General features: G+C 40.8%; 1 protein-coding gene across 2 annotated transcripts in view; it reads left to right on the top strand.

The window, feature by feature from the left end:
• The window catches only part of CRY1 (cryptochrome circadian regulator 1), a 68,187-nt gene that overhangs the window by 10,091 nt on the left and 33,280 nt on the right, over positions 1 to 24,816 (top strand). For both annotated transcript variants that reach the window (XM_039485775.1, XM_039485771.1), the window contains exons 2-3: positions 20,300 to 20,408; positions 23,204 to 23,346. In XM_039485775.1, coding sequence (XP_039341709.1) covers positions 20,300 to 20,408; positions 23,204 to 23,346 — 252 coding nt within the window. The remainder of the gene's footprint in view (positions 1 to 20,299; positions 20,409 to 23,203; positions 23,347 to 24,816) is intronic.

The following is a 24,816-nucleotide window of genomic DNA, read 5'->3' on the forward strand; positions in this document are numbered from 1 at the left end:
TGTGTGTGTGTGTGTGTGTGTATATATATATATATATATATATATATATATATATATATATATATATATATATATATAATATATATATATAATCTTCCTACTGTATTTTCCACTACATGCATCTGATGAAGTGAGCTGTAGCCCACAAAAGCTTAAATTTGTTAGTCTCTAAGGTGCCACAAGTACTCCTGTCCTGTCTTTAGGAGTGTGACTGCAGAATAGGCCTATTCCCGTCTAGAACTCGGATTCTTGGCATTCTTGAACTCAGATTCTCTGCCACCGAACAGATGCAGCACTCATCTTACTCTTGAGTTTCTCTCAAGTATTCTCTGCTCTCCCTTTTTTTACCTTTTTCAGGATTCCACATACTGCACTTGGCTAGCCGTGTAGCCGTGGCAAAGTAAAACTGCAATGGTCTTAATTTATTGTGTTGCTGTGTTTAGGGAAGTGCTATTTGCAGGAGTAGTAGAGGTTCATAATGTTTACAGGATTTACCCAATACTTGGGTGCTAGAACATCATCCAAAGTTTTACATCCATGTTATCATTTGTCATGGATTCAAATAGTTTTCTTATTAATTTACAGTTTTTGTCAAGACTTAAGATACAAATAAGTTACTTCTTTCCCCATAGAAAACTGTTCAAACCTCTCTATTAATGTTGTCTTCATTAGGGCATATGTGGGGCTTCCATTCTTCAGGGTTTATTAATTTCATTTTTCAGAGTTTGTTTTTAGCAATTTTTGAGTTTTACGAGGATGTCAATCAATTTTTTTGGGGGAGGGGGCTTTTTCTTTGTACTGTAATGTATACAGGGTGGATTTGATTTAAATCACTAATCAGGAAGACTTGATTTAATCATGGATTTCTACATAAAAGTGCATGGGTTATTATAACCTTAATACATATACTTCACAACTCAGAGAGAGATGTAGGTTTCATTTTTAGAAGGTACACACTACTTTTTTTAAGTGATTTATTTTGAACACTTTTCAGATTAGTTTTACAGCTATATCAGAAAATGAATGATTGTTAGGTAATTGAAGCAGATATTTATGAAGTCATTGGGAGGTGAACTATCTCCAATTCAACAGGTTAATCATTAACATTTGGAGGATTTTCTTGCCAGACTGTATTAGGAGAAGAACATCACTAGACAGACATTTAAATTGTTTTTTTTAACTAAAGCAACAACATTATGTAGTATGGATATTTTTTCTTCAACAGCAAACATATAATATTTTAACAAAACAAGCATATGCATTTTTTAATTTAAACTTTCAAGTTTTTTTAAAATCAGGTTTTTTTTTTGTTGAAATTGTTTTTAACTAAAATAGTTAAATGAAATATTAAAAAAAAAATCAAATAGACTGTCAGCCAGGTCAACATGAGAAACTTAAAATATTGGCTTCTGCAGCTAATTCAGTCATCTTCACCTTCATTTTCCTCTTCATAATCTGGAAAGAAAAAACAGCTTTCCTGCTTTTTCAGATCCCAAACGATTTCTCAATTTGGAATGAATTAGTCCAAAGGAATAATATGCTGCTCAAACAGTTTCACTTTTGTTTCTGCTGCCTGGCTCTCCCTTCTCACATTTATTTCCAGACTTCTTCTCCTTGTCTAGATCTATTCTGCCCCAACAATCTTCTATTCATTGAACTTTTTGAAACTTTTATATAGAGATAAGGGATTGACTCTCTGTACACAAATTTGCAGAGGGACAATAGGGTTGAGGTCTGTTATTTCTCACCTCTCTCTATCTATATATAGAATTTTATTTATTTAAAAACATTTTTGCTGTTAGCAAGCATGTTATCTCTGGAGACACAAATCCTCAGTTTGAGAACTGCAAAACTAAGCATCTCTGATGAGTGAGACACTAGACTGAGCCCCATTGGGTAGGTAGAAAGATTTACCTAAATAATGTATACAGAAGCCCCTGGAACCCCATAAGATTGGGTCCCGAATCCATGAACTATTCGAGTTTGTTTACAAAACTTTTCTTAAACGTTGCATGAATATATTGTCTCATACTATAGAATTAGAATTTATAATCTCTATTCCATGATGAGATATCTTTGAGCTGTAATGTATCGTAATTGAAAAAACCTAAAGATAGTTTTCTCAAACCATTTTATAAAAAAAAATTGGGTTTTTTTTAAATTGATTTTTATCCACCCTGAATGTATATAATATACAATAATGAGTAATGTATATACTACCGTCATTTTTTTGTAATATTCTCTAGTGCAGTTTAATGTAGTACAGCTTCAAAGAGCTCTCTGTTAAAGCATACTAGGGAACCTTTGGTATATGCTAGCAGGGTCTACACGCACCAATTACTCCTGAGGGAATTCTGCGCAAGTGCAGCTTTCATGTCCCCTGCAGATTTCTTTGCTTCCCCGCAGAAAAATGACTTTTGACAGGGAAGCTGCAAAACTGAACACACACACCCTCCTCAGCAGCGTGGGCATGCCATTTTGGGCATTTTGGCGGACCGTGGGTGGCGGGAGCTGGGGATGCCCTGACCAGTGGCTCCTATCCTGTGCTGGACTCAGCTGCTAGTCTTGGCTGGGCTGGGAAGGAGGGGACTTCCTCTTCCCCTGCAAGGAGTGGCCAGGGCTGGGTCAGACCCACCCCCAGAAAGCTCCCTTGACTGCAGGAAGCTACACACATGCACATCCCCACTTCCTGCCCCCCTTGCTCCTCAGCTGCAGAGGAAAGGATCATTGTACAGGGAGCTGCTCCCCCATCTGCCCAACTCCCCATATCCAGACACACACACACCCTGAACCTCCACTCTGCCAATTCTCACCCCCTGCATTCAGAGCCCCCATGCACAGCCCCTCCTGGACCTCCACCCCAGTGGGCCCTCCCCCACCTGGACTACCTTGGCGAGCCCCATGCACCCCCACTCTCCCAGCATCCAAACCTCCCCCCCACACTGAGCCACAACCACCTTCACCTCCACCACCCCCCAAGAGAGTCCCATTGCCCCTGCACCTGCCAATGAGCAAATTTTTGCAGAATTTTAATTTTTTTAAAATTTTTTGGCACAGAATTGTCTCAGATAACCAATTAATGTGCAGCATAGCACACTTTAGAAATCACATTTTCTTAGTCCATATTATTGCTCTGTGTAGACAAGCCCTTAGATACAGGTAACCATTTCTGGTGTTTATTGGATAAATACCTGTTTCTTGTTTATGTTGGGGGTGCTCTACTGGTGTTTATTGGTTAAAACCAAAAATCGGAAACCCCAGGTATACTGTGTAATAATGGATTTGCATCTGTAGCACCTCTCTTGTTCTTGGGATGTGATTCCCCCCCCCCCCACTTATAACATTTTATTGCACGTATTAAGTATGTGGGCTTAATGTAAATGGTTGGGAAGTTGGATGGTCGAGTAGCCATGCATTCTACAGGTAAACATTGTTGACTTTTCAGTTTTATCTAAGAGGTAGCTGTCTCCAAAATTTTATTAAAATTCAGATTTGTTTTCATAAACTTCTGAGTAAAGATGTACTGGTAAATTTATTTCTTTCTTTTGGAAACTGGTAACACAAAGCTTGTTACAAACGATAGACAAAAAGTTACCAAGTAACTGTCAATGCTGTTTCCTGGATTTATGTTGTATGTTTCCTCTACCACCATCTTACCATTATACAGGGTTAAATGCAAAGTATCAATTGTAACTTTGTCATTGCTGAGTTTTGTCATAACCTTAATATTATTCAAGTCTGTAATCCAGGAATATCTCTCCCAGCTCCTCTCTCAGTGATGTAGTGAAGCAGCCTGTTTACAATGAAGATTGCTGTCAGAAAACAACACTATATTTGGCCATGTTCATTGTGGCAGCTTCTCATGCTATTTTCTGTTAGCATTTTTGAGTTTTAATAATTGACTTTCTTAAATGCTTTTTGAAGTCTGAATGTGTACTGAATAGTTTTGTTTCTATACTGAATATGTTTCTAGTTAGTGTAGAGGAACTCATTGATCTGGGTTCTGAACATTCTGGAAGTCTATTTTTGTTTCCAGGAAAGATGGGCTTTATAAGTTAAAGATTAGCCTTCTCTCTTTAGACTGTTTCAGATGGGAACGTGAAATTCTGGTTATATGAGGCTGTCCTAGGAGGAGCTGAAAAGTAGGTCATTGTTGCAGGGAGTTGTCCAAACAGCCTACTGGTTGCTACAGCAACGACCTACTTTAAGAGGCTAATTCAGTTGATTCATGTTGAAATGATCTTTTAGAAATCGTATAAGGAAATAGGCAGGTTTGTATCAGCATATGGATGTGAATTGCACAGGTTTGTAGCTAACCCTTTTCCTCTGTATTAAAAATGTGTCTTCTCTCTTTCCCCACCTCCTCCCTTCCCATGCTCTTTGGGGGTAGGGGGTTTAAATCAAGGCCTCATTTTTAGTCTTCAGAGGTTTTATTTCCTCTCTTCCATCAGTGGAGAACTTCTCTTCCTCCCTAGAGGCCACACATAACAGCTGTGCTCCCTGAGCAATGAGGTGTAGATTTAGATTTCAATTCAGAGACCATGAAGGAAGGGGCATTTCTTTCTTTGGGTATAGAAATGGCTACAGGGTTACAGTAAAACCTCAGTTATAAACATCTCAGGAATGGAGGTAGTTCGTAACTCTAAAATGTTTGTAACTGAATGAAATGTTATGGTGGGTCTTTCAAAAGTTTATAACTGAACATTAACTTAATACAGCTTTGAAACTTTACTATGCAGAAAAAAACACTGCTTTTAGCCATCTTAATTTACATGAAACAAGCACAGAAATGGTTTCCTTACCTTGTCAAATCTTTTTTCTTAAACTTTCCCTTTTCCTTTCTTTTCTTTTTTTTTTTTTTTTTTCCTAAGTCGTTTACATTTAACAAGTACTGTATAGTATTTGCTCTCCTCCCCCCACCTGATTGTGTACTTCTGGTTCCTTGACCAGTCAGTTATTAACTCTGTTGTTTTGGTACTCTTGAGGTTCTACCAGTGGTGCCGGAGCAAGGGGGGCCATAGTCCTCCCACTTTTTGAAAGTGGATGGGCCTGGCCCGTTCACATTTCGCCAGGGCAGACCCCACCCTTCCCCTCTTCTTTCCCCCCTTAGGTCCCATGCCCTGGCAAGGCCAGTGGGGAGCCTGGGTAGTTGTGGGACACATGGACACTCCACCTGACTGCAATGCAGGGGGGCTGAGAGCAGCCGCTGGGCTGGGTGCCCACCCGCCCCAGCTCCCCACCTGGCCCAGGCAGATGAAGGGTCCATGACTCCATGCCAGCTGCCCGCGCGGCTCTGATCATGGCTGGGCTGTGGCTTTGAGGCCCCACCCCCAGGCTGGAGCTGGGTTGGGGAGAGCTGCACAGGCAGCTGTGGAGAGCCCGGGTCCTTCCACCTGCTCTGGGTGGGAGATCTGGGGGCCGGGGACACTGACAGGGGACTGCTTTTGGCCCCACTCCACCATGGGCATGGGTAGAGGGGCAGGTTCCCCTGCCCTGCTCCAGCTTCTGGCCTGGCCGGGTGGGGGACAAATGCCTCCAGGGCAGGATGAGGGGTGGGCCCTTGGGGTGGAGGGGAGGGGCCTGTAGCCCCCCCCAATCTTGGGAAGGCTCAGACCCCCTTGGGTTCTACTATATATGAGATGCTCCTTTTCCTCAGTAGCTGAATTCTAGAGAAGAATGCTCACAGTTTCTGTTTGCCCAGCAACCAACCCAAAGTGTCTCTGTGGGGTTCTTACTGGGAAGCTGTCCAGAAGCCGGTTTTTACCAAAGGGATAAAAATTCATGGAAGTTGATGACAAAATGGATTTAAAAAATATAACCTTTTAAAAACAGGATGTTTCTTTATAATTACCGCCCTCCCCTTCCCCCCCCCCCCCCCCATCAAACAAATCTGCAACACTAAAATATCCTCAGTGCTGGATTACCAGCACTGGCAAATTGGAAGCACTAGCTGTGTGACCATCTTCATGAATGTAATGAAGTGTATGTATACAACATGCTGTTTCTCAGCTCTGTTTGCTTGCCTTTATTCTTAAAACTATAGTAGGGGTTGGAAGCTTACAGGAATCCTTCTCAAAAAGTAAATTTCAGTTACGTGCCTGCTTACAAGAAAAGAATGGGTGGGCAGGTAGAATGATGGAAATATGAAAGGCACATCCATTCCAAAAATAAAGTTTGACCTTGTTTCTAAATAACTTGTCTCTCTGAACAACTGATACAAAATGCTATGCAAACTTCTAGATATAAGTACTTTTCAAAAAAGGGAAGTAACTTTGAATATGAAGTGCAGTATGTAATTGCACATTAATAAGTGCAGTACATTTATTTCAATCTGAGTTGGTTAGGTCTTGTCTGTAGTGCAGTAGCTATTCCTGCATAACTTTGGGTATGTCTACACTACAAAATAAGGTCGATTTTATAGAAGTTGATATTTAGAAATTGATTTTATACAATCAATTTCTATGTCCACACTAAGTGCATTAAGTCGGTGGAGTGCATTCTCACTACCATGGCTAGCATCGACTTACGGAGCAGTGCCCTGTGGGTAGCTATCCCACAGTTCCCGCAGTCTCTGCCGCCCATTGGAATTCTGGGTTAAGCTCCCAATGCCTGATGAGGCAAAAACATTGTTGCGGGTGGCTTTGGGTACATGTCGTCAGTCGCCCCTCCCTCCGTGAAAGCAACGGCAGACAATCATTTCACACCAGACCCCAGGGCGATTAGAGGAGCACACTAAGGTGCGCTGTGCATCAGAGAGGCTTTGAAAACCAGTTTCATGACTGGCCAGGCTTCGGTGTGACAGTTGTATGTTTCTCTCCTTGATGCAAACCCGCCCCTTTTGTTGATTTTAATTCTCTGTAAGCCAACCACCCTCTCTTCTTCGAAATAAAGTAACTATTGTTTTGAAACCATGCATTCTTTCTTTATTAATTTTTAAAAAAAGAAGAGATAACGGACAAGGTAGCCCGGGTGGGGTGGGGGAGGAGGGAAGGACAAGGCCACATTGCTTATTGTAGCCACACTAAAAATCACACTGTTTGAATGACAGCCCTCTGTTGCTTGGGCCATCCACAGCAGTGGAGTGGCTGGGTGCCCAGAGCCGCCGCCTCCTCCCCCCCACCCCCATGTTCTTGGGCATCTGGGTGAGGAGGTTATGGAACATAGGGAGGAGGGTAGGCGGTTATACAGTGGATGCAGCAGGGGTCTGCAGCTAACTAGATCTGAAAGGAATATAATGAACTGTTGTTATCCATTGGCCTGGAGCAGCGAACCGTGGCCAGTGGGAGCCATGATTGGCCAAACCTGCAGACGCAGCAGGTAAACAAACCAGCCCGGCCCACCAGGGACTTTCCCTGAACAAACAGCAGACCAGCTTTGAGAACCACTGGCATAGCAGACTATCGAGTTTATCCTAGCAATGAGGATCTCTCGGAACTAAACTTTAAGGCATCCTCTGATCAGAATTAAAGAGAAGGGTCTGGATGGAGCCAGTTCTCAGTTTGAATCTGTCCTAAAAGCTAAGCTAAGTATGAATATGAAAAGTATTTTCATCCTTATAGGGCTTTCTAGTGTTCTTAAGGCAGCTGGAGAACTGATTGGTAAATACTTATTATCCAAGATATCAGTTATAAGGGTCTGAGACCAGAAAATTCATGTTCACAAGAAAGGCCTTCCTTGAATCCAGGTTTTTTTGTTGAGTCTGCCATCCACATGTTTAAGGCAATTCCAGGAACCAAAGGTCTCCAAAGTTTTTGTTGAGACAAAAGATAAAAACAAAAACCTATACTGTCCATAACTGTGGAGAAAAACAAAGAAATGGCTCAGCTAGCAAGTTGAAGGAACCAGAGTGATTTTGACATGCTCTTCTGGCATTTGTCAGGAACAGCACTTATGGATGCCATATTTCCTTATGTAGCTTCACCTGGACATTTCCATTACTTGAAGGAAAGTCCTCACAGTCCCTAACTAGCAGAATTTTCCAGAAGGTTCTGGACCTTGTTGCAGGGAGCAAGCCTATCCATAGTGTGTGTATTTGTACTGGAAAAAGCTTAAAGAGAAAACATGTTTACTCAACATGATGTTGAGTACTGTCAGTGTACGTAGTAGCTTACAAAATGCATATAAAATCTGATTTTCAAGGCTGCAGGGGAACGAATATCTCTGGGAAGATTGGTACTGCTTCTTGGAAACTTCTTGATGACAAGCTATTTTTTTTTTCCTCCGAAGGGGCAGAACATATTGTGGAACACACAGTAAGGTTTGGAGTGGTTTTTTGTTTGTTTTATTTTAGATTCCTGTAGAAATATCAGTACTTTGTTAGTACTTCTGGGCGAGCTCAGGCAGTGTGAATGTAGCCTGCCTTCCAGCAGAAGGAGACAAGAAAACTTTATTGCCCGCATACAAAGGCCTTACTCGCTGCTTGGCCTTTACTGTTTTTCTTCCTCTAACTGATGATTAAATTCATAATAGAAAGGTCAGTTCACAAATAAGTACTTTCAAAGAGGTTTTGTACAAATAGCCCTGTGACCTAACTTTGGATAGCTGTTGCTTGGCTGGTATTTTCTGTATTTAAAAAATCAGTTGTTTCCTTCGTGAAATTTAAATTGAAGTAGTCTGGAGTAATTTAATTTCAACTAATCTACACTATTTTTGAATTTAGGTGAATTTTTTTTTTGTTCCTCTTGAAAATCTTTGTCATTGCTCAAATGAATCTTGAAGCTTCTTGATCTTTTCAGCAAGCACACAATTGCCACATGTTTCTTGAACATTTGACTGGACAGAAAGTGGGAAAAGGTCATTTGGCTGAAGTTGTCTATGTGAAAGTTTGGTGCTGAATGTAAAGGGCCAGTCTTCCATACTAGCAGAAAACAAAAGTCCCACTCACCTGTGAGGTTTTAAGTACCTGAGAATATTTTGCTGTGATGAGTCAGTAAATGATTTTAGGCTCGTAGAGTGAGTTTTGCAGTAGTAGTTGCCTTCCACAAGTTTCAATGACCAGTTGATGATCAAAACCTTGATTTTTGCTCTGACCTATCTAACACACGGAGGAGCTCTGACTGGCTTGTTTCTCTAGAGAGGAATTGGAGCCTGGGGCAGTCCAGTGCCTAAGATTTCTCTCCAGTCGTAATAGATCTTTCCACCTTTAATTTCTGTGATATCCAGCTAGATGGGTGGGATAAGTACACTAGCTAGACATTTCTGTGAAAATGAGCAGCAGTAAAATAGTTTTTTTGCAACCATAGTCACTAATAATTATTTTTAAATGAAAGCTTAAGTTCTGTCAAAGCCGATTGGGGCCTCCAGCAGATCATCATAAAGAACTTTAAAAATCCCCCCAAAACTCACAAGCCAAACATGGGTGGAGATTGTACACCACAGTTTTAGAGGCCTAAAATGTTGCATAAAACTGCTGATGCACATCCTAAACCGTCTGGTCAGGGGCGGCTCTAGGGATTTTGCTGCCCCAAGCACGGCAGGCAGGCTGCCTCCAGTGGTTTGCCTGTGGAGGGTCCGCTGGTCCCGCGGCTTCGGCGGATCTGCTGCAGGCGTGCCTGCGGGAGGTCCACCGAAGCTGCGGGACCAGCGGACCCTCCGCAGGCAAACTGCCGGAGGCAGCCTGCCTGCCGCTCTTGCAGCGCCGGCAGAGCGCCCCCTGCGGCTTGCCGCCCCAAACACGCGCTTGGCGTGCTGGGGCCTGGAGCCACCCCTGCGTCTGGTCTGATTCATATTCTAAAATTTTCAAATTTGTATGACACCAGTACATAGCCAAGACTTATTGCAAGGTCCTCCTTCTGTATAAGGATCTGTGGGACTAGAACCCAGATATGCAGAAACTGGGACAGCTGACATTCCCATATCGCCACCAGGAACCTACGTGGAGCCACATCCAAGGAGCACTGTGGAGATTAGGCGCTGCAAGAATTACCGCCAAAAAGGTCCAAAGTGACAGCACTCTGGAGCCTTCTGATTGGCCATTGCTCACTAAAAAGATGTCCTAAGAAGTTGTCTGTGCAACCACACAGACTTCTGGCCTGCTGTGACTTCTCACTTTCTGATTTTCAGCCTCTGACAGTGACTCTTGCCTCCTGATTCCAGCATGGTAACTCTGATCTCCGGTCCCTGACTCTGACCCTGACTCTTGCCTATTGATCCTGGCACTAGTGATTACTCCAATCCCTGCTCGTTGACTACCACCTCATAACCATCCTTGACTTGTGACCAGTAGGTCAGACTGCCTATGCCCTGGTCCCGTACAGTCTGTGTCTCAGGTACACCAAAGAGAAGCTGAAATGTGTCCTCAGCTGTGCCAAAGACCACCTGAACTTAAAGAAATGTACTCAAATTGAGAGGAGCAGCAGCCCAGATAGACTTTGGAGAACAGTTGATGACCAGAACAAAAAATGCCAATATGATTCTCTTGAAAGCTCCAACCTATCATATCAGGTGACTGTTTACAAGACCACATAACTGGTCTAGAAATATTTTTTTTTCAAAAGCAAATTGTCATGTGGCCAAAGTGAACTCTTATACATCAATATCCTGTCTAACAGGAAGATAGCAGATGTTGGGACCTTCCTGAGCTAGAATGAGGAGGTCTCATGCTGGCCCAAATATCAACTATCCATAACTGGTAACTCGATCAGACATATCATTACTCTTATGTAGAAAAAAAAATCTCTAAAAGGAGAGAGATGTGGTTGTGTGTGTGTACAGTAATGTGGTTGAAGAAGGTCATAGTAGGGAGTAGAGCAGAAGGAAGCAACTTTCTTTAGTTCACCAAACAAGTTGGGACCGATTCAGATACTTATTTGCTTCTTGCTAATATCTACCACTGTAACTGATCTTGTAGTGTGCTAGTTAGGGGGAACCTCACAGTTCAGGCAGTAGACAAGAGCCTGAATGGACAGAGTTCCTGTTGCTGCATGACAGGTAACCCAGTTGGGTCTAGTTTGAAGACCTATGCCAGATGGCTCACTACTTAGTATAACTCACTGCTTTCTTTCCGTTTCCTCTCGTTGTTTTCCAAAATAGCCCAACCCTTTAACTTGGCCTTTTCATATATTATTAGACAGTGTGATACTCATAGAATTTGATAATGGAACTCTGCAATTACACTGGATTATCCAAAGCTATATCTTGTAGTATTCTTTTCCTCCCTCCATCACTACTTTGACATGGTGGCAGTGAAGAGAATAAGAATTGTTTAAATAGCCAAAATATCCTCTTGTTGCCTCATTCACTTTTCTTTTTTGCATAAAGTTTAACTTGTACTAACATGTGAAAACCATGTTGTCTGTTAGAGTAAAGCATGGAGAGCAATACAAAATACCAGCTTCCTTACTGAATACTTTTTCAGCCTTTGAAAGTCACAGTAACTTTCATATTGTATTGTAACAATATAAAATTGACATGGAATTAAATGAATCAATAAAACAAGCATCTTTCTAAACCGAAGGAGATTGATTTGGTGATAGGAAGGTAGCAGTCCATCCCGGTGTCAAGTGATGCTGTGGAGTGTACATAACAACATTTAAATCCTGTCTGAGCTTAATCTGTTTACTTGAACATACTGGCCCTACTGTGTAATGACTGATTGCTACAAACCAAGGTAAAAAGAAAATATGCTGGCATGTGATTTGCTGAAATCTCTGCTGGTGCCTTACTGTATCTCAGCAGTCTAAGTGACAGTTTATCTAACTAAAACAATCATACATCATCTGCCTCATATAGATGTTAATGCAGTGAACATGTGTAGTTGAATTAAAAAAAAAACCCACACACTTTCATATATGATCTAACTAGATAAATGACAGGCTAGCAGACCTTAGTAATAAGTGCAGTAGTCTGGGGTTTGTTTGTTTGTTTTTTAACAAGGAGGGGAGGGGGAAGGCATTAATATGTTTAACAGTTTTAAAGCTTTAGTATAAATTAAAATTCCTCATTCATATCTAACTTTGCTAAAAGTTAGTCTAAAGCTGACTTTGCGTAATAATACATAACCTTTCTCTCTGGTACGTCTTGCATGGCACTAAGTTTTGTGAAAGGATGAAGTAGAAGGGTCTGACTGATAGTATCAATGAAAATGTGGGAAGGTGAAGATAAAATAGACATAGGAAATATGAGAAGCTGCTTAATAGGGTTTTGGGAGAGCGAGCCTGTGTGTGAGAGCTAGTGTCCTAACATGTCTTGCACTTGACAGCCTTACAGTTTTTTGTGTGGACGTTCAAATATAAAAATGGGAGTGAAGTTGCGTAGTCAAAAACGAGGTGCCGATAATTGTCCAGCTAAATAAAAGGGAGTTTGCATGGATTGGCAATCAGTTTTAATTTAATCACAGCATGTCTGTTTAGTTTCTTATTAATATAGGCAACTTCAGTTTGAGTTTATAGATTCAAATTTTACTGCAGTAGAAAGTACTTAACAGTGGTGTCAGTTCTTTTCAATATGTCCTGGAGGCAAAATGCATGAGGTATCATGAATAAAATATTAAATTAACATATTTAATCTGTTCCCTTTATGTACCTGTTGCCTGTACAGAAACTTATTTGTATACTTGTTTGCCTTCCCAGTTGCAACAATTTTTTTTAATGATTATACAGACACCTCCCACAGAATCCTAATGATTATTCCTAGGATAAAACTACATTGTAATTTTAAGTTTCTTGTTTAAAAGCTAGGAACAAAATAATCTTAAACAAAACTCTTCTGGTCTCCTTAAAAAAAGAGAATTTATAGTATGGGAGCTTATTTTAAAAGGTACAATACAAGTTCTGCATGTGTGTTGAAATGATAATTCAATCTAAAATGTTTTGCTCTGCCTGGCAATTCGATATTCAAAAGAATTTACCCTAAATAAAACTTGAAATACATTTACAAATGTTAATTTAAAATTATGTTGAGAAAAGTGACTCAAAAATGGGTGACCAAAGTTAAGCTCCTATTTCCCTATTTAGGTCCTTAAATAAGTAGCCTAACTTTCAAAAGTTCTGAGCACCTACCAGTTCTTAGTGAATATCTGTCTGCACTTGAGATTCCCACAGTTGGAGCTACATAAATTCTGTGGGACTTTCTGGGTGATCATTGCTCCTAAAAATCAGGCCACTTACCTAGAGCCTTAAGAGTCTCACTGTAGTCACACAGTTTTTGAAAACTATAGCCTAAATAAAAATGTCATCACCTTATTTGTTAGTCTTATATTTAGGCTTGACAGAATTTTGTATTTATTTTATTATAATTTTGACAGATAATATCAATGTTTATTTTTAAGCTTTTTTAATTTTTTATCAATTTTTAAATTCTTACAGTTATGGGAAGTTATGGGGCTATCAGAATAATTAGAGTAAATGTTGAGATTCAAAAGCTTTATAACTATTAAAACACAAATGGTCAATATCACATGTCAAAATATACAAAGTTAAATGAAAGTTATCAAGCAGTATTTTTCTTTCTTTGCCTATCTGTAAATATCGATTCATGTTGATGGAAATATTTTTTGTCCTGGTTTTGTGTGTGGTGAAATCAACGTTTATGGGTGCTTACCAATAATAAACTTATTCTTCCAGGCCTGCTTATATTCACTTTTTCCAATGGACAAAGATTTACTCCTGTTAATACTACAGAGCCAGTACTGCTGCGATATACTGGATTTTATTCTGGCTTTCTTGCTGTCCACGCAATTATAAACTAAGATTCAAACTGTAGAATCTTAATCTTGAGTAGACATCAGTGTGTCTCGGTTTCATCTTACAGTTATAGTACATATTAGGAGTGTCAGAGCTACTGGTGATAGTTAGGAAGTAAAAACCAGAAAACACAACTTAGATTTCGGATCACAGGCAGTATGCTTGGAATTGTCAGAAATAACATTTTTGTGATTTATAATGGTCAAATTGTATATGAAATTCATCGTCTCACTTTCAAAAGTTCACATGTAAAATCAGAACACATCAAAATAAGGCTGGTGTGCACAGATGACTTTATGAACAAATAAGATGAATATGCAGGAATGTGTAAATTCTACTAAAAATCTTGCCTGGGACCAGTAGAATCCTTTGCTATATATAACTAGCAAATCTAAGCCTATTGCTTGTGGAAGCCATTTGCTGAAAAGTGACCTAATTTTTCCTCACTCAAGGCAGGACTACGTAATAACTAGACCATTCCTGACAGGTGTCTGTCTAACCTGTTCTTAAAAACCTCCAATGATGGAGATTCCACAGACCTCCCTAGGCAGTTTGTTCCAGTGCTTAATTACCCTGACAGGAAGTTTTTCCTAATGTCTAACCTAAATCACACTTGCTGCAATTTAAGCCCATTGCTTCCTTGTCCTATCCTGAGAGGTTAATGAGAGAATTTTTCTCCCTCTTCCTTGTAACAACAGTTTTCAAGTACATAAAAAGGTTATGTCCCCCTTCTGTCTTCTCTTCTCTAAACTAAACAAACCCATTTTTTCAATCTTTCCTGATAGGTCATGTTTTCTAGATTTTTTTTTTTTAAATAATTTTTGTTACTCTCCTCTGGACTTTCTGCAGTTTGTCCATCTCTTTCCTAAAATGTGGCACCCAGAACTGGACACAGTACTGCAATTGAGGCCTTAGCACTGAGTTACTCATGTCTAACTAACAACACTCCTGCAAATACATCCCAGAATGATGTTTGCTTTTCTTGCAAGAATGTTACATTGTTGGCTCATATTTAGCTTGTGGTCCACTATGGCCCCCAGATCCCTTTCCACAGTACTTCTTTCTAGGCAATCATTTCCCATTTTGTATGTGTGCAAATGATTGTTCCTTCCTGAGTGGAGTACTTTGCATTTGTCCTTCTTGAATTTCATCCTATTTAATTCAGACCATTTCTCCCAGTTTGTCCAGATGATTTTTAATTTTAATCCTATTCTCCAAAGCACTTGCAACCTCTCCCAGCTTGGTATTGTCTGCAAACTTTATAAGTGTACTCGCTATGCAGTTATCTAAATAATTGATGAAGATATTGAACAGAACTGGACCCAGGACCAATCCCTGCAGGACTGCACTTGATATGGCATTCCAGCTTGACTGTGAACTACTGATGATTACTCTCTGGGAACAGGTTTCCAACCAGTTATGCACCCATCATTAAGGCTATGTTTGTCACGGAAGTCACGGAAGGTGTGACTTTTGGAGACCTCCATGAAATTTTCTGCTTCGGCCCCTGGGTCTGTGGGACTGGAGCTGGCAGCCAGTGGGGCCATGGCAGGGTTCCAGCGACAGACGACAGCCTCCTCAGGGTCCCCCTGCAGGTTTCCAGTGACAGGTGACACAGCCGCCTCAGGGGACCCTCCTCAGGCTTCCAGCTACCGGGGACAGCCTTGCAGGGGGGAGGGAGGGGGAAGAACCCTGCAGCTCCCAGCCACCACGGTGGCAGGGGAAACGGTGGAGCTCCAGCAGCGACAGTCACAGACAGGTCATGGCTTCTATGAATTTTTGTTTATTGCCCGTGACCTGTCCATGACTTTTACTAAAAATAACCATGACCAATCTTAGCCTTACCCATCGTATTGTAGCTCTATCTAGGCTGTATTTCCTTAGTTTATGAGACGGTCACGTGAGACGGTATCAAAAGCCTTGCTAAAGTTAAGATATACCACATCTACCACTTCCCTCTGTTCACAAGGCTTGTTGTCCTGTGAAAGAAAGGTATTAGGTTGGTTTGACACACTTTATTCTTGACAAATCCATGCTGAGTGTTATTTATCACCTTTTTATCTTCTAGGTGTTTGCAAATTGATTGCCTGATTATTTGCTCCGTTATCTTTCAGAGTACTGGGGTTAAGATGACTGGGTTGTCCTTATTCCCCTTTTTATACATTGACACTGTATTTAATCTCTCCCATTTTCTGAGTTTTTGAAGCTAATTGCTCATGGCTCAGATATCTCCTCAATTAGCTCCTTGAGTATTCTAGGATGTATTTCATCAGTCTTAATCTGTGTAGTCTTTCCTCATATGGAAATTGTTCCATACCTTTGATCATCTTTTTTTGTCCTTCTCTGAAAGCTTTTCCAGTTCCACTATAGCCTTTTGGAGATGGCCAGAACTGGACACAGTATTCAAACTGCAGGTGTACCATGGATTTATATAGTAGCATGATGGTATTTTCTGTCCCTTTCCCAATAGTTCATAAGATACAGTTAGCTTTTTTGACTGCTGCTGTACATTGAGCAGAAGTTTACAGAGTATCCACACTGACTCCATAATCTTTCTTGGGTGGTAACAACTAATTTAGATCCCATCATTGTGTATATATAGTTGAGATTGTTTTCCGTTATGCATTACTTTGCACTTATCAACATTGAATTTCGTCTGCCTTTTTGTTTCCCAGTCACCCAGTTTTGTGAGATCGTTCTGTAACTCTTTGCAGTCTGTTTTAGACTTAACTCTTGAATTAAGTTGTATCATCTTCAGACTTTGCCACTTCGCCGGTCAACCCCTTTTCCAAATCACTGGTGAATGTTGAACAGCGCAGGTGTCCAGTACAGATCCTTGAGGACCTTGCTGTTTACCTCTCTCCATTGTGAAAACTGACCATTTATTCCAACCCTTTGTTTCCCATCTTTTAACCAGTTACTGATCCATGGGAGGACCTTCCCTCTTATCCCCTGGCTACTTAGTTTCATTAAGAGCCTTTGATAGGACCTTGTCAGAGGCTTTCTGAAAATCAAGTACACTGTATTGACTGGATCACCCTTATTTGCATGCATGTTGACTCCCTCAAAGAATTCTAACAGATTGGTGAGGCATGACTTCCTTTTATAAAATCCATGTTTATCCATGTGTCTGATAATTTTGTTCATTACTATACTTTCTATGAATTTTCCTGATATTAAAGTTAAGTTCACCAACCTGTAAGTGCCAGGATCTTAGCTGTCCTTTTTAAAAACTGGTGTTACATTAGTTACCTTCCAGTCATCTGGTACAGAGACCGATTTCAGTGATAGGTTACATGTCACAGTTAGTAGTTTTTGCAGTTTCAGATCCAAGTTCCTTCAGAATACTGTCTGGTCCTAGTGACTTTTACTGTTTTAGTTTATCGGTTTATTCTAAAACCTCTCCTACTGAGACATCAGTTTTGGACAGTACTTAAGTTTTCTAACCCAAAAAGAATAGCTCTGATGTGAGTATCTTGCAACATCCTCTACAGTGAAGACTGATGCAAATAATTTGTTTAGCTTCTCTGCAGTGGCCTGTCTTGCTTGACTACTCATTTAACACCTTAGTTCCTCTGGGATCTAGAAAGAGCTTTAAAAGGAATGTGGTATAATTTATGTTGCTGTCACTCATTTGTGTGCTGACTATTAAGCAAGAAAATATTCTCACTATATTTTCTTCAAGCAGGATTTTACAAAAGATTACTCCCTAGCAGGGCCGTCCCTTTGGAAGAGCGGGGCCTGGGTTGGAAGTGATGTCACTTCAGGGGCGGAATGCACCGGGAGGAGGTAGGGGAGGCTGAGGGAGGTAGTGCCTCCCCAAATAGCCAGGTGTGGCCCCGCGCACACTCCGGCCTCCCATGCCTCCTGCCTTCCTGGGGCTGGGAAGGCTGCAGCGGCGCCACCACATGCTCTTCTCCCAGTGCCCTCTCCCTCAGGTGAAAGGGGTGGGGCTGGGGGTAACCTCCCCCAGCCAGCAGTTCACCCTCCAGCCAATTGCGCTGGCCTGTGGGGGCCCCAAAGCGCAGGGCCTGGAGCAGTCACCCCGATTCACTGTTACCTAGGGACGGCTCTGCTCCCTAGTTCCTTGTAGTTCAAGTCTCTGCCTTCATTTTCTTTTGGGGTAGTATTTAAAGGTCTCCTATAGGATCTAATTCTTGTTACATAAGCTGTGTCAGGCTGCAGTAGCTAATTCTTTATGTTCATTTGATGGTCCCCTTATTCTTTCCTGGAGTCAACGGACTTCTGGAACTAAACTTATCCACCTGTGTACCTCATATGGAAGCCTCTTTGTCTCTTGGTCCTGGAAAACAGCTTTTCACATAGCAGTAATTTTGGCCCAGTGGGTAGGAGAATTGGCCATCCCATCACAATAATTAAACTTTTTAAGTGCTAACTGAAAAAAGCATAGCATTCAGCCAGCTAGTCCTCCAACTGTGGCACATTATCCTCCTCCCATCTTCACCTCCATATACCTCCTTTTCCAGGCTCACTGTTGCATCTATTTTAGTGTTTAGTTGGGGTCTAGTTCTTCCACGTCTCGATGGAGAAACTGGGAAGCTATACCTAGATAGGTGAGTATAGCTGAAACCTTTGTTTTTCCTTCTTTCTATTCATTCTGCTTGGAACAGCTACTTGGAACCTATCACTTTACACTGATGGCAAGAGGACCCCAGAAAACAGAATTTCTTGATTATTCGTTCTTTTCTGTGAACAAGCTTAATCACTATTGACACGTCCTTTGGTCAAAAAATTGGTCCTCCTCTCCTTAAAAGTAGTTATTGTTGGTACTAATCCAAAGCAAATTACAGCACTGAAAGTTCTCGTGCTAGGAGCAGAGAGATGCTGGCAGAGATGAAATATGGGGATTAGAAATTATCTGTTGTCAGTGTGCTTGGTTGATGGGAAGGGATACCCATCACTCTGCATTTGTTGAATCATATCACGTATGCAGTAGAATTAGCAGTAGAATTTCTGTGTATGGAGGCTAGCAGCAGGCAAAAAACTGTATTGTTAGTTTAAAGCTATTAATGATTCTGCAATGTTTAGCTAAATTGTGATTGTTTTATGATGTCATAGACATCAGGATCTATTTCTGTTGATTAACTTCAGCTGATAGTTAATTTAAACGTCTTCCTTAAATTTTCATTTTTGTACAAGGGGGAGATGACTATATTTGAGTTCCTTTTTAGTGCAGCTAAATGCCTCAGAATTTACCGTATTAGTGTATATCTTACCCACCAAACGTATTTTCTTCCCAACCTATTATGGATGATTCTTGCTACATCTTATCCATGGGAAGTTTTGTGTGTGTTTGGGTGGGTGGGGAGGTAATGACGTATGTAATGCTTGCAACATTTGAATACTTTAGACTTGCATAACGTTTCACAAAGTAATTTATAAGCATTAACTAATCCTCCACACTCCTTGTTAAATATCTAAAAACAGTTATATCCTAATTTGCATAGATTAACTGCTGTATGCCAAAAAATTATACTGCCAATTCATAGTAACTAATTGTACTAGTAAAGAATGTCACATTTAAGCTTTATGGACTTGGAGAGACTTGCTAAAATAATTTACATTTGGAAAACTTGTAGACTGGCCATACTAGAGATGATTTTTGGTTGGTTTATAGGGTTCATGGTTTGGCTATTTCATTTGTCCTGTTTAAATAATCCTACTGAGTGGATAGCTAAGGCAATGAAATTTTGTGGCTTCTAGAGGAAACCTCAAATCTTAATTAGTACATAGAAGTCCTATTTTTATTTGTTTTGTTTTTGGGATTTTTTGTTTTAAGTTCAAAAGGGACTATTATGATCGTTTAGTGCAGGGATTGACAACCTTTGGCATGTGGCCCACCAGGGTAAGCACCCTGGTAGGCCGGGCTGGTTTGTTTACCCGCCACGTCCGCAGGTTTGGCCGATTGCAGCTCCCACTGGCTGTGGTTCGCCGCTCCAGGCCAATGGGGGCGGCAGGAAGTGGCAGCCAGCACATCCCTCGGTCCACGTCGCGCCCCCACCCCCATTAGCCTGGGACAGCGAACCGGTAAACAAACTGGCCCAGCTTGCCAGGGTGCTTACCCTGGCGGGCCAGATGCCAAAGGTTGCCATCCCTGATCTAGTGTGACCTTAGTTATACTAGTACTCAGTCACATTTTAGGTTACTGTATTTTATGAGGCCTTACTACACAAAGTGTTTATACTCCTAACAACTAATTGACTCTTGTTCTTCACTCCCCTGCTGCCCCTCCATTATTGAATAACTGCACTCCAAATTATAACTAGCATTCATTTTGTCACATTCCGAAGTTAAAATGTATGATGCAGAAAAGTGAAATTGCATTGCAGATAGATTTTTTTTCAGTTCAGTATAGAACATAAACAACTGTGAACATAAACAACTGTAGTCAAAATAAGTATGTATAATTTGAACCTTGATAAGAATATGCATGTATGAACGCAGGTCTTCTGTAAAATCCTGGAAACTTGGTAATTTCTATTTGACTATCCACTTGTAGTCGCCTTCCTATTTCCCCTTTCCTAACTGAAAATGTTTGTTTGAACTATTTCAGGAGGATAAATCTTGCTTTATAATGAGAACTTTCTTCTCCACAGATTTCTGCTTCAATGTCTTGAAGATCTTGATGCCAATCTACGAAAATTAAATTCTCGTTTGTTTGTGATTCGTGGACAGCCAGCAGATGTGTTTCCCAGGCTCTTTAAGGTAAGCTCTAGGCAGAAGTGTGTTTTAATTCAAATGCTTCATTTTTCTTTTCATACACTGTTTTGCCTCCACTCAGAAGTTTTAGCTTTCAATCATCAAACTAGTTTTGTCTGGGAAGACGTGCATCCTGTTGCCCTTTAACTTAAATTGCTACTTACCTAAATACCTTTGAATCCCTCACTACTTTTTAAGGTTAGAGAGTTTTGGTTGGGCTCCTATTCTGAGAGAGAAGGATTTAAAGAATGTTTGGGTTTTTTGCTTAGCAGCTTCATTGTTGACTGATGTTCCCATGAAATGATTTTGACTTTGCTCTTTTTTGTGTAAAATAATATATAGCTCATAATAGCCTGCAAAGTTTATAAAAATTTTATGCTGTTGCTAACTTTCCTTCTGGTTTGACAATTTCCCCTGAAGTAGAGAGGAAGTTTTTATTCTGGGAAAATTGTTCAGGGTTCATGGACAGAAATGTTATATTCATCCCTAATCTATAATGAGATTCCTGTATAGAGGTTAAATTCTTTGGTTGGTTTTTGGGTGGGTTCAGGATAGGCTGGGAGGGCTACTTCTACCTCCCCCCCCCTCCATTATCCATTGTGTCTCACTGTCTCATCTTATTGAGTCTGGAATCTTTTTTGGGGGGGGGAGGGGGGAAAGAATCCAACATTTCAAACTGTTCCTCTTAAATTTATAAACTTTAAACTTGGAAATTGGGGAATCATAACTTTTCTAATTGTATAGAATCAAGCTATAATTGCTAGCTGTCAAGCTAATTCTGCTAGATACTGCTTGACTTATTTTGATGAAGTTAGACACCTAGCCTCTAAAAGGATTTATGCTGAAGATATTTAAAGTTTGTGTGGGGAGTTTATTACACAATCCCTGGCAGGTTTGAATTGTTTAGTGTGAATCCCTTATGCTTAATAATCTGTCCTGCCTTGTATGTAGCTTGCACATCTGGGTATGTCTACACTGCAATTAAACACTCCTAGCTGGCCCACGTCAGCTGAATTGGGCTTAGGCTATGATGCTGTTTAATTGCAATGTAGCTATTCGGGCTCGGGCTGGAGCCCAGGGTCTGAGACCTTGTCAGCTGACACTGGCCAGCTGCGGATGTTAAATTGCAGTGTAGACATACCCTCTGGTTAACTTCTCCAGACCTGAGGAAGAGCTCTGTGAAGCTCGAAAGCTTGTTCTCCTCCTTTGAGTATTGTCCTTATGAGTTCTCCACTTCAGCTGCACATGTGCCTTCAATAGGAGAATTTTTTTAAAGTGTTTTTTTGCTCACCTTGGCCTGAGATGGAGTTTCAGCAGTGTCCAGTTCAAACTTGCCTTATAGATGTTTCTTATCCTAGTTGTTAGTTTAGTTAGTGCAGGGTAGCTGGTAGTTGGTTTATATGAGATCCGTTTTGTCTTTATTATATTCTCCCTCTGGGAAGGTTTTTACCTCAACGGGAGGTTATTCCTGGTTAATTGGGGTTCAGACGCTTCCACACTCTCCAGGAGGCCATCCTGGTGAGTAATGGGCATTCCCACTGTATCCATTGCCTCGGGGAAACACACATCCCTTAAAAGTGTAACTTCTGCTTTGCACTTCAATTCAGAGTTAGGAAGAACTGGAAAATTAAATGGAGACTCCTCATGATAGAACAGGGGTGGCCAACCTGAGCCTGAGAAGGAGCCATAATTTACCAATGTACATTGCCAAAGAGCCACAGTAATATGTCAGCAGCCCCACATCAGCTCCCCGGCTCCCAGTGCCTCCCCCCCCCCCACTCCCCACGCCTGCTGATCAGCTGTTTTGTGGCGTGCAGGAGGCTCTACGGGGGAGGGGGAGGAGCGAGGGCATGGCAGGCTCAGGGGAGGGCACAGGAAGGGGTAGAGTGGAGCAGGGCTTGTGGCAGAGCCAGGGGTTGATCAGTGAGCACGCCCCAGCACGTCGGAAAGGTGGCGCCTGTAGCTCCAGCCCCGGAGACGCGGTCCTTGTATAGGCACCATATTAACTTCTGAAGAGCCACATGTGGCTCCAGAGCCACAGATTGGCCACCCCTGCGATAGAACATTCCCTGCCACTCTTCGTCCTGCTGTACACTGGTCTCCAAACAACAGAAGTGCCCCTGCCACCTCAGCACAAACACTCTCTAGAGGAAGGTTCCTGTAGAGGCCTCTCAGAAAGACTATTAAGACTATGTCTGTGCTGCCATGTAAGCACAGGCTTAATAGAACTCAAGTTAGCAGACCCTGGGTTTGTTAACCTAGGGCTTGAGCCTCTATACTCATTTGTAACCCCAGGTTAGGAATTGTTGAACCCTGGGTCCAGTCTCTACATTGCATCATGCGGGCCCGCATCCAACCACCCATATCCCAGACTTCCTAGCGCCCTTCCAAAATGTGTTCACTCTAGTCCTTTGTGACTGTGACTGGCCCATGTCAGGTGATTCAGGCTGTGAGGCTATAAAACTGCATCTTGGTTTTCTTTCCTTTTGAGATAATTTTTTAAAAATCACTTTGATCATTTTTGGATTAATTCTCTCTGAGAATTTAGCTTCCCATGCAGTTAAAACTGACAGGAATGCTTAAAGGGCAGCATTTATTCTCTGAGGAGGTGGTGTTGAATAATGGCTAGAGGGAGGCCTGGCTTTTAGTTTCTTTGCTACTGCTTCTCTTAAGATTTTTGACTTTTTCTGATGTGCAATACTGGATTATTATCTAATTAGGTGTGGAGGAATAAGTGTCTCTTCCCCTCCACCCCCCCGGCAACTGGTGTTTCTAACTAACACTTTTTTCCTGAATTTCAGGAATGGAACATTGCAAAACTTTCTATTGAATATGATTCTGAGCCATTTGGGAAGGAGAGGGATGCAGCAATTAAGAAGCTGGCTAGTGAAGCCGGAGTGGAGGTCATTGTACGAATTTCGCATACATTATATGATTTAGACAAGTAAGTTACCACTGTCCTAAGTTCACAGAGTAGTAATCTGTGTTTTTTTTATGCAGCATTCAGTCTTGTTTTGCACAGAAACTGCAATGCACGCTTGCAATCTTCTTTACTGTAAGCTTAGTCAGGTTTCATTCCTCCTCCTTCCATCCCCTAGTGAAATAATGACATCTTATTTCAATACAAAGTAGAGTTTTGAACTTCAAAATGGGTCAAGGAAGCCAACATATCAGTCCTTTAATAAAATATGCCATAATCGGTCTATAAAAATGGCTGCATATTTTTTGTGTGGATATGGTGCGTTAGTGCCTATAATTCACTTTACATAGGATTTATCGTTTTATTTAGATTTTGGATATAGTTAAATACCAATTTTTAACAGTTCTATCATTCCATACCATCAGGGTGATAAAGAACCTGCTAAAAATACTAATGGTCAAGATCAGTACCCTTGCTTCAAATTATTGCAGTCTTAAGTATGCAAATATGTCAAGAAGTTTAAAGTCCTGAACTGTTTCTAGTGAGCTAGTTCTGAATCGAACATTTTTCAAACACTCCCTTTCTTTCATTTATGTATCTAGAAAGTTATTGGGGATTGCTTGATATCATCATCTTGCCTTGCACGATGTCGTTTATATTTTTCTACAGACCACTGTTTTTAATGGATTAGTACTAGATCCCTATTATACATACATACATACATACATAATCCACAAAATGTACAGTATTGGTCCCATTGAGATTTTGATAAATTTATTAACTATGTTGTAGTTTCCAGTTTTATACTATTATAGCTAATTTTAAAGTAATTTATTTAAAATCTCTCACATTTATATTTTTTTCCCACTGTTTGGAACCCAGGGGTTGACCTTTCATCAGTAGGTGGGGAGAAGAAATTAATTAAGTAGTTTAAAAAAAAAAATTGCTGCTCCCTCTGCACAAGATGGTTTTACCATTCTATGCCACAATATTAGGGTTGGTTTGTTTAAATTGTGTTTCAGTGTTCTCTGGAGTTTTGGGTATATCTGAAGCAAATTATTCTTTTGAGGAAAAAGTGGAGTATAGAAGCGGGGTGGGGTATGTGCATGCATGTACAGTGGCTGCCATTAAAAGCATTAGATCTTCATTTTTTGCCTAAGTAAAGTTACTGTATTATTGCATCGGAATACCACAGTAATCTTTTTTTCTTCCAAATTGCAGTTGTAAAGCTTTTAATTGGTGGCTTGTATGTCTGTCTTTGCAATAACTTTATTTTTACTGATGTCTGTATTCTGTTTGAGGACGTGTATATATTTGTTCGTTATTTGTCTACTGCGGAGAGGGTTTTGTTTGTTTTTTTTTCCAAACCCAGAAAGCAAGAATTGTAATCACTTTGTTTATGCAATTAAGTTCTTCTGTCTCCCTAGTGGGATTGGAGTGGTATAATTAAGGTTTAAACTGTCTAGGGGTGTGTGTGTGTGTGTGTATGTATGT

The sequence above is a fragment of the Mauremys reevesii genome, linkage group 1 (assembly GCF_016161935.1).
Source record: "Mauremys reevesii isolate NIE-2019 linkage group 1, ASM1616193v1, whole genome shotgun sequence".
NCBI lineage: Eukaryota > Metazoa > Chordata > Testudines > Geoemydidae > Mauremys > Mauremys reevesii.